This window comes from Siphateles boraxobius, unplaced genomic scaffold (assembly GCF_051911475.1).
Source record: "Siphateles boraxobius isolate OS27281-9 unplaced genomic scaffold, OSU_SipBor_1 1, whole genome shotgun sequence".
Lineage (NCBI taxonomy): Eukaryota > Metazoa > Chordata > Actinopteri > Cypriniformes > Leuciscidae > Siphateles > Siphateles boraxobius.
The window spans coordinates 25,290,969-25,301,793 of NW_027508699.1; the positions used below are offsets into that span (position 1 = coordinate 25,290,969).

The 10,825-nt window shown below is 39.7% G+C and overlaps 1 protein-coding gene across 2 annotated transcripts; it reads left to right on the top strand.

The window, feature by feature from the left end:
* Positions 1 to 4,493: 4,493 nt before the first annotated feature.
* LOC143739082 (thread biopolymer filament subunit gamma) lies at positions 4,494 to 10,394 on the top strand. Of its 2 annotated transcripts, XM_077231343.1 has the most exons (9): positions 4,494 to 5,230; positions 5,361 to 5,421; positions 5,534 to 5,629; positions 6,163 to 6,342; positions 6,436 to 6,561; positions 7,967 to 8,187; positions 8,772 to 8,809; positions 10,069 to 10,101; positions 10,243 to 10,394. In XM_077231343.1, the coding sequence occupies exons 1-9, from the start codon at positions 4,605 to 4,607 to the stop codon at positions 10,284 to 10,286; spliced, it is 1,425 nt and encodes a 474-aa protein (XP_077087458.1). In that variant the 5' UTR covers positions 4,494 to 4,604; the 3' UTR covers positions 10,287 to 10,394. The 2 variants fall into 2 exon arrangements, with proteins under 2 accessions (XP_077087458.1, XP_077087374.1); XM_077231259.1 differs by having other exon boundaries at positions 10,069 to 10,394.
* Positions 10,395 to 10,825: the final 431 nt, after the last annotated feature.

A 10,825-nucleotide genomic window follows, 5' to 3' on the forward strand; every position in this document is an offset into this window, starting at 1 on the left:
AAAATATTGGGCAATGAGAATTGTCTTCGGAGGCGAAGATGTCAACTTCTGCCCTCCCGAAGACGTTCCAGATCATTTGAACCATTTGGGGATGGAGGGTCCATTCCCCTGGGGAAACGTTGCCTCGGGACTGAATGTCTGCTCCCTGGTTCAGTTTGCCTGGCACATACGTCGCTCTCAGCGAGCGCAGGCTGCTATCTTCCCATAAGATGAGACTTCTGCCCAGTATGTACAGTCTTCTCGACCTGACCCCGGCCTGGTGGTTTATACAGGACACTACTGTTGTGTTGTCCGTACAGACCAGGACATGGTAACCTGGCAGACTTGGTAGGAAGGTTTTGAGGGCCAGCAAAACCGCCAGTATTTCGAGGCAGTTAATATGCAACCGGCCCTTCCGTGCTCGTACAAGAGCTGGAGGCAGTTCGCCCTCACACAGAGTGCCCCATCCTGTGTTGGAGAAATCTGTGGTGACCACCGTTCGTCTCGAGAATATCCCCAAACTCACCCCTGACTTGAAGAGACTGGGTTTCAACCAGGTGGCCAGGGCTCTGGTGCATCCATGGTTTACCCCGATATAAAGATGGCCTGAGTGCCATGCTTGGGGGGGAACCTGTGGTTTCAGCCAGTACTGCAGGGGGCGCATGTGTAGCATACCCAGTGGGAGTTCTGATGATGTGGAGGCCATGAGGCCTAGCATGCTCTGAAAGGTTCTGAGGGGTCTCTTGGTCCCCACTCTGAACAAGCTCGCAAGTCGCTGAATAGCCAGAAAGTGTTGGTTCAATAGCCACGCCTTCATTTGGGCTGAGTCTATAACTGCACCCAGGAAGGAGATCCTCTTACTGGGAAGCAGAGAGCTCTTGGCTGTATTTATTTTGAGTCCTAGGCTAAGGAGCACAGATCTCTGAGAGATCAGTTCTGCCTCCGAATGGGCCAGGATGAGCCAGTCATCGAGGTAGTTCATGATGCGTATTCCCATTTGTCTCAAAGGAGAAAGTGCTGGATCCATGCACTTTGTAATGCAAGCTTAATTGGAGCGAGTAGCCTTGTTCTACTGTGTTCATAACCCATTGTGACACACCAGGTATGGCTTTCCATGCCTCGACCCAGTTGGCTATGGATTTATAGTTTCGAGTGGCGGCCACGTAAGTTCCTCGTGAACTTCTGGAAAGAACGATGCGGCTCTCTAGTGAGGGGCCTGTTGGCACCCCGGCAGGAACCACTCGTCCAGTCGGCTGCATGTGGGCTCCTCAGGCGAGGCCCAGTCGAGACCGAGCTCATCGTTTGCTCTGGAAAGGACACGAATCAGCTCGCCTTCAATTCCAGCCCTGGAGTCGCTGCTTTGCTTAGACGGCAAGGGGGCGGGGTCTTCCACAGAGCCCGTCCAATCCCCCGCATCTGAAGCCGCTCTGTGCTCAGCATGGTGGGCTTCGCACCGTTTGGTTCGCACAGTTATGCCGCTCTGCCATAGGTTCGTGCAGTTACCACTGACCACTGACGAAGACATTTGCAACAACGTCGCTGCACTTTTAGACAAATTATGAAAAAGAAAAAAAGGATACGCCTGAAGATTGCTGGAGAGCACAGGGAAACAACGCGACAGCTCCCTAAGGATTGCCAGCTAATTGAGCGCTCTGGATCAGTCAGTCCGCTGGCTTGCTCACTGTTCCTCTACTGGCTCCACTTGTCTCGGCGAAGAAGGCGAAGGCTTCGTAGAAGGGAGTTCAGCGAAGGTCTGAAGATCGTCGCTGAAGGAGATAAATCTGAATCTATGGCAAAATCCATAGGCAGATGCCCCACCTATTCGGCGGGCTCTATACTCAGCATGGCGGCCTTCGCACCGATTGGTTCAAGCAGTTACGCTGCTCTGCCATAGGTTCATGCAGTTACCACTGACCAGCCAATAGCGTGCAAGTAAGTCTCAGCACTATGCTAGCTGTGCAGTAGCACTACGTTATTATACAAAAGGCTTCAGTATTCAGAGAAAAGGAGTTTCCCCATAGCGTATAGCTACGTGATACGACTGACCGTTCGAGAGGGAACACTGATTTACTCAGTAACGTCACACGTTGTGTTGCTATCAGTGCAGTGGTTTCTTTTAGAGATGTTTGTTGTCAGAGCAAAATAGACAAAGTATCTGATGACATTATATCTAAGTTGTAAGTTTCTCAATATTAACTTCTTTATTTAACTGTTGTAAAACAATATCACACTCGCAATCGTTTTAAACATGGCAATTGTATGGCACACCAGGACGCTTTGCTGCTATCTATCTATCTATCTATCTATCTATCTATCTATCTATCTATCTATCTATCTATCTATCTATCTATCTATCTATCTATCTATTATATATATATATATATATATATATATATATATATATATATATATATATATATATATATATATATATATATATATATCTGTCTGTGTCTGTCTGTCTGTCTGTCTGTCTGTCTGTCTGTCTGTCTGTCTTGTCATTTTGTTTGAAGACATTTATGTAAATTCAGGGGCTTTCAGGACCTACACTATGAAACCGAAAATAAATTTTAAAAGAAACACCAACATTTTAGTATGTAACCCAGATTCAACTTTGGTTTCGCAATTGTTTCTCAGAGCAAGGAGCTCATAGAATATCTTGTTCAAAGGGGCCTTTTGAACCAATAAGATACACCACATACATTTTGATGTACTTTTTGATTTACTTCCAGCCAAGTTCATCACCAGAGTACTACTAGTTATTTCTGCGTTATGAATAAATTTACTGTTATATATGTAAATCAAAAAGGTTTAACCTAACCTATGAGTTTTTCCCTTGAAATAAACCCCAAGTGTCAGAATAAATATTCTAAATATTCTAAATATTCTAAATAACCCTGGGAGAAGTGCATAGTGCACTTTAGACTGTTCTGGGATTTATAGAAACAAAAACAGTCATTGCTTTCCACTGAACCACAGACAATTCCTCTTCTGATCAGAACAACAGGATGTGATTTCCCCTTCCCTTCCCCATCATTTATTGTTGAAGGGATTTTATACATTACATTGATCTTCATGTCTGATTCTGCGTCTGCATCCAGAGATCCTAATCTAGTATTGAATGATTTAATTTTCACTTTTTTCACAATAATTGAGTTGTCTTGGCTTTTCTCTTCATAAGATAAAGGTTTCTATTAGATTACATTTTAATTGCTCTATAATAAGAATCACAGATGTAGCAGCTGAGTGTAATTATGCCATGGGCATGCCTTGAATTTGCAAAATGAGTGAAGGTGTGCTTCACCTGCCATCAGAACAGGCACAAACCTATCAGTAGAGTCTGCCCTTGAGCATAGTATAGACTTTCAAGACTAAGCAGATTCCAAATTTTATTAATGTCCATGATACCAAGCACTGACCTTATGTAAGAGATCTATGATAATAATTGCATAAAGGCTGGAGCTTACAAAATTCACAGAAAATTGCGTAGTGTATGATTTGCTCAGACTTTTTAGCTTCAGACTATGATTCCAACCAGTCAGTGGATCAAACATGTTTGATATATTGAGCCAATTTTAGAACACATATTGTTTTCATTTTTCATCTCCTAGCAGCAAGGTTCATGCTTCTGTGGGAGTTTGTTGTGTTCGGAACACTGTGAAAGTCTGGTAATGTGTGGGTTCTAAAAAGAACCGTTGACCAGTCTAAAGTAGCAATGTAATCAGAATAAATTTAATTAAATATACATGCAAGCAGCATGTATATCACTAATATTTTCTGTTATAGTAAAGTAGATGCTCTTAAAAGCATAAATTGTATATTCGATTGTATATTTATTTTATTATTTTAATTTAATTATATTTAATTAATTTTTTCCTGTCTGTTGCCTTTGACGTCACAGCTCAGAATATTTGCTGACGAAGAAATATTTAAGAGTATATACTATTATAGTATTTCGTATATATTTTTTTGTTTGAATTTGCTTTTGTTTTTATATTTTCAGTTTTCATTTGAATTTAAGTTTGAGTTATTTTCATTTTATATTTAGTTTTTTTTTATATTTCTGTTTATCTTTAATTTATTTTTATTTTAGTTTTAGTATACTTCAACTTAAGGCAAGATTTCAAATTCTCATTTAATTGGGTAAAAATATATTTATTTTAGAGCTTTATTTTAATTAACGAAAATGTTTTTTAATGTCCACAAGCAAAGACAGCAGATCATAAAAGTTTGGGAAACCTGTTTGGAAACAGTCTTTGTTTTTGCATTTTAGTTGAGTTATTCTCCAAAAGAAAATAAGGCCATTTAAAAATATGGTTGATGAGTTTTAAGGGTGATATACATCTTTTAACTTTCACTGCAAATACATCATTTAGATTGAAGTCCCGTCCTAGAAGGAAAATATGCCTGCAGGTGAGAGTATTTTGAGGTTTAACAGACAACCGACGCCATACCTTGCCACTGAGACGAGTTACAACTTATACTTTCTCAATAAAGTGTCTCTTTTTGCACTGCCCTCCCTCCCTTAAGTGTATTTAAACGGCGAGCATTAGTCTCTCGCTCTGCCTGCACTCTCTGCTCATTTCGAACTCTGATCCTTCAGCACTCATCCATAGCTATTCACCATGGCTTTGTCTGTTTCCTTTGACTCTTCCAGGATGTCGGGGGGATACGGAGGTCGTGGAGCAAGATTGGGTATGGAGCTAGGAGGTGGTGCTGGCTTAGGTGGAGCTCTTGGCCTGGGAGGAGGACTGGGCTTTGGAGCCGGTGGAGGTCTTGGCCTTGGTTTTGGCCTTGGTGGAGGTGCTGGAGGTGGAGCAGGATTGGCACTGGGAGGTGGTGGTGGTGCACTGTTTTCCAGTCCTGCATTCGCTATGGGTCGCGCTGTTGCTGCAGGAGGACTCGGTGCAGGCGCCGCACTCGCCTCCGGTCCAGCATCAGGCTCTGCCTTGGCCCCAACACTTTCCAGAGCAGCTGAGAAGCACACACTCTCTGGGCTCAATGACCGTTTTTCCACATACATGGCCAAAGTACGGGCGCTACAACATGAGAACGCAGCTCTGGAGGCCAAGCTGTCCCAGCTGACTGGGGGGACGGATGTGTCCCAAGAGTCATCCATGACTGCCACGGTGGAGTATGAGGCCCAGCTGAGTGAGTATCGCAGTACATTGGAAACTCTCACCATCGACACTGTCAAATTGGAGATTGAGCTGGACAATGTCCGTGGAACAGCCCATGAACTGAAGGCTAAGTGAGTGTTTCCTTTTTTCAATGGCATAGTTTTTTTCTTTTTCTTAAAATGCTTAATGTTATTTGAACACTTGAAATATACAACATATTGTCAATAAATAACATTGTTCTTTTTTTGGATTTTCACTAAGGCTTGACTTTGAACAAGGAGTGAAGTTTCAGCTTGAGTCTGATATTGCTGCCATGAAAAAGGTAGGCAGGATGACATCCAGTAACATAATGTATACTAAAAACGATCTGTTATTGATTTAATTTGTTGTTCGTAGATAAAACTTTGACCACAAATGCCTGTATCCCTTTTCAGGACATTGAATTGGCCTCTGACTTAAGAATTGATTTGGATGCCAAATTCTCCAGCCTGAAAAATGAACTGGACTTTGTCAGCAAAACACAAGATGAGGTACATTTCCGTCAATTAAAATCTGAAATGCATACATGCAAGGAGTAATCAAGATAATGTGAAATTTTGCAAATATAAAAAAAGCAAATATATTTATATTATTTTATTGTTTTCACTTTATTTGATCAAAAATACAGTAAAAACACTAATATGGTGAAATTGTTTAACAATATTGGATTTAAATAGGTTTTAATTTATTTATTATTAAGCTGAATTTTCTGCATATTACTCCAGTCTTTAATGTCACATGATCCTTCAGAAATAATTCTAAAATGCTGATTTGTTGCTCAATAAACATTTCTTATTAGTATCAGTGTTAAAAACAGTGCTGCTTACTATTTTTTGTGGAAACCATGATACATTTTTTTCAGGTTTCTTTTAATGAATAGAAAGTTTGAAAGAACAGCATTTTTTAAATGTTTTGTAAAAATGTAAGAGACTATGGGATTTTTGAGGAATTTAATGCATCCTAATACAAGTATGTATTTCTTTCTTTTTATTATTTTCTCTCTGTGTTATGTCTATCACTTTAGGAATTGTCATCTTTGCAATCTAAACTGGGAACAACAACAATGGACACTTCAGTCTCAATGATTGAAGTAGACACCGGGAAGTCCTTTGACATCTCTGTGGCACTCAACAAGATGCGAATGGAATATGATAAATCTGTGCAGCAACATAGAGAGGAGGCTGAGGCTTATTACAAACTCAAGGTCTGCACACAAGAAGTGCTCACATTGTCTGAATGTTTCGATAATTTTGGCATTCCAGCTAATAGCTCTTATACTCTCTACTTATGAATCTAGATGGATGAGATGCAGACGACCAATGCCAAAAACACAGAAGCCGTGTCATCGACCAAAGTAGAAATCACAGTAGCCAGGAAAGAGCTGCAGACACTGAATTTAGAGCTGCAAGGGCTTGTGGCGGCGGTAAGTGTTAGACTTCATGTGTAATATTGGCCAAATCAAGGCACTTTTGACAGCACTGAAATTAAGTGCAATTTAAGGAATTTGAGGAAGGTATTTTTAGGGCTGTTCAGGTGGTAAAGCTGCTCAACAGTGGCAGGTCCCTTGAGAAATGTTCGTCAGCTGTGAGAAATGCTTCAGCACAGGTTCTCAGCATATTATAAACATCTCTTGAATAAATCACAGCTGTCTGAGACAGGAAACAGATCACATAGGAAGTGGTTTATTGATCTCAGCCGTTTCGAATTGGCAGCAAAAGCCCCAATGCCACAAGTGAAGTTGTTCTGCTGCAGAAGTGACAGTTTCCCAAACAACTCAGTGGCTTCGAGAGTTTTATGACATCATTTACAATAAATTTGATGTCTAACATGAGATATCATAGTGCTCAATAATTAGGTGTTTTTGTTTTACCGTACGGTAAAGTTGGACAATTATTCAATGAAACCACTTTATAAAAAAAAGGTAACACTTTAGTTTAGGGTCCAATTCGCACTATTAACTAGTTGCTTATTAGCATGCATATTACTAGGATATTGGCTGTTATTAGTACTTATAAAGCATATCTTATTCTGTATGACCATAGTCTACATCCCTTTTAATCTAACCAAGCGCTACATAATGGATGATGTTTGAGGAGCTTGTTCTCTGAGGCTGAAGGCGATGATACGAGAACATCTGAATCATCATCATCCTGATGGCTCGTTCTATTACAGTCGTGATTCTGCAGCGTTTGACCTCCAAACTCTCTGGCAACAATGTTCTGGTCACCTCCTTTTATCTCCGAGGGGTCAGAGGTCACGGGACTTTGTCTTCCTACCCAATACCTAAACTTCCCAACTACCTTAACTAGTAATAAGCAGTAATTATGAGTTTACTGAGGCAAAAGTTTAAGTTAATAGTTAGTTAATAGTGAGAAATGGACCCTAATCTTATTGTGTGTGACACCCCCCCCCATCCCCCCACACACACACACACCCACACCCTCACACCAAGGACGATGACTATAATGATAACAAATTAAAGTTTTAATAATGGTTCTAATTCTAAGAAAATAGTGGAGTCCACACATAATTATATCATTAACAACACAGAGGAAAGATATCATTGGAATCACTTTCAGAGAATTTTTTCCCCCCAGCTGATCCATTCTAGCTAAAAATCCATTGACAGCCAATTCGAATCTGCTTTAAAGAGCTTGAGCATTTAAAGTGGCAGACAACAAAACTGCAGCAGGCACAACAAAATGTTATCGTCTGTTGGTGTGGAGGCTTATAGTTATCATTCTTGTAAAGGCCTTTAGTCTTTGAAACATAACATATCATGACAGACATCTATGAAGAAGAACATTTGTTTGTGTTTATGTTTTCAGAACATGTCTCTGGAGCAGAGCTTAGCAGAAGCCCAGGCTCAGTCTAGTGTGGGTGTTGCTGAGTATCAGGCACAGATAGCTAGCCTCACATCAGCCATAGAGTTGGCTAAAACAGACCTTCACAAACAGATCCTGGCCTACCAAGAGCTGCTGGACATCAAACTCGCCCTGGATGTTGAGATCTCCACCTACAGAAAGCTACTTGAAGGAGACGACTTCAAGTAAATATTGTCATAATCATATGGCTAGTTGACATATAACAAGGTCATGATTAATTCAATTTAAAATCAGTGTGGCCAGTTGCATAAACATCTTAGACTATTCTTAAAAGTTAGTAACCTAATTTTTTTCTTCCAAGATTGGTCCCAACTGAAGTTACATAGGTAGTTTGGTCTAATCTAAATCTGAATGATTACCTCTTGTATAACTGCTAGCTGGTCAAACTAATTATTAACTGACACAGTCTTAACATAGAGGCCAAGTTTAAAACTGGCCCCAGGATCGTAGGTTAAAATTGACATAGCCTATATGTGAGTATCAAGGAATGTGTCTATTTAATGTTGAGTATTTCAACCATACTCACCTTTTTGCCTTTAGTTTATTTTAATGTGATGATCTGTGGTATGACGTTTTCAAAAATACACATATTCGGTGTAGTTGCTTGATTGGTATCATAAATAAATTGGAAAATGTTAGCATTGCACAGGACAATTCTAAAACTAGTATGCCAACTACCTTTATAGAAATTGCATTGTTTGCGACATTTTCTTTATATCTTTTTTCATTCGTACTGTTTAACTTTCAGGATGCCCGAGTTCACAGAGTCATCCTACATTTTTTCAGGTGAGAGCAGTTTTGTAGTTTCAATATCTTTGAGTAAATGGAAACCAAAGGTTTTTGTAAGTTTAAAAAATCGCAAGGACCCACAGCAACAATGGTATCAGAAGCATTAGGGACATCAGGGAGTTTCCTGACTACCTTGGAAAGCTTCTGTGGTCAGACGGTTGAATCTTATTGAGTGTTTGCTTGGTTACTGTTAACAAAACTGTTATATGAGTATACGCATAGCATGACTACTCAAACCGACATAATGTTAGTACACATATGAGTTTGAATTTGATGATGAAGATAACACCCAAAGATCTCCTTGCCATCTGAGATAAGAGAGAGATAGATTTCAATGTTTCAAAATTCTGTCATCCTTAACACACCCTCATGTCATTCCAAACCCTTATGACGTTTTTTCTTCTGTGTAATAGTAAACAAACATTTTGAGTAAAATTTCCGTAGGTACTTTACTGATAATCTTCCCCTTCTATGAGCTGTTAACAGCATCATTGCTTTAGTGAGAACCAGATATGTCCGATTTGTGATTGAATCATTAGACAGGTTTGTGAACTGGATCCAGCTGATGTAAAAGGATTATCAAAATAATTATTCATGATATCAAGTCATATGGACGCAGTTTATGATTTGTATGGTTTTTAATTCCCATTTTGAAGCTTGACAGCCCTAGTCCTCATTCACATTCATTATATTTAAAGAGTGGTCAAGATATTCTTAAAAAACGCAAATTGTCATTGATTTCACAAAGCGGATAGGATGATCATTCTGTTCTCACTTTTCATGCACATGATGAAGTGACACATGATGTTGACTTAAGGCTTTCACTTGTTCAGCAAATGGAATTATGAGGAAAACAGCGTATTCATCCATAACATTTAGATAAAATGTAAATAGTTGTGATGATAGGCATTTTTATTGAAAAGAAAGGTCCAGGGGCATGGGTGGGGGGGGCGGGGGGGGGGGGGGGGGGGCGCTTTCTCATCTGCGCTTTTCCATCCTGTAGGGAGGGCTTTGCCCCACACCAGCACCCCCCAGGACTCCCCCCATAACCCTGCCCCAAAGGACATACAAACTAGATACATCCTGACAGGCAAGTTTTACACTAACATGCAAAGGCAGTGTAGGACAGAAACTGCTTCAGGTTTATGAATGTTGACAAATACTTCAGCCAATTAATAGTGCTCATCCCTTGTCCCTTTCTCTCTCTTTTTATTACTGTGTGAGCCTTTATTCCATTGTCTTTTTTCTACCAACAGCTGGTCAAATAAAGGTCAAAGAAATTATAACAGGTATGTGCGCAATCATATCCACTGTTGGATTTGAAGTCAACTTTTATTTGTGCTGTCCATGAGCATTCGCCATGTGACTTTACTGTTTTTAGCAGTCATCAACAAGACCAGCATGTGACTTTCCTCATCTTTCTTACACAGAGACATCAGTCATCTCTGATGCAGATGATACTGAATCCTCTTAAATTCTGGGAGGTCCTTCAGTCAATGCACTTTTGATGAATGCAAACCCCTGCCCCAAAGTGTGGATTCCCATTCGCTGTTTCTTCAATAAAGCTGCATTTATGATTAAATCTATAGGTGTTTCATTTTCTCAATATAATATATATAATATGTACAAACTACATTTGTTCTTTGAATGAAAGAACATCCCAATTAGGGTGACAGTATCAAACTTGAACAAGTAAATGTAGCAAAATGAAATACAACAAAAGCATCTTAATTTACATAACTGAGTCTGCAATGTACTGTGTTACAATGTACTGTGACTCAAATTGGTTGGTAATGCTATTGAAAAATAGTAAAAAGTTAGTAATGTGACTTACAACCCAAAAGTACACGGAATTACATAACACATTTCCTTTAGCCCTAAAACACAAAACAATGTAAACAAACACCTGTGAAGAATCAATATGGAAAAATCCCTTATATTAACACAGTACATTGGGTATCACCAGAGAGAAGTCTGTCACTTTTCATTGGAAGGTCCAGTTATAACCTTTTG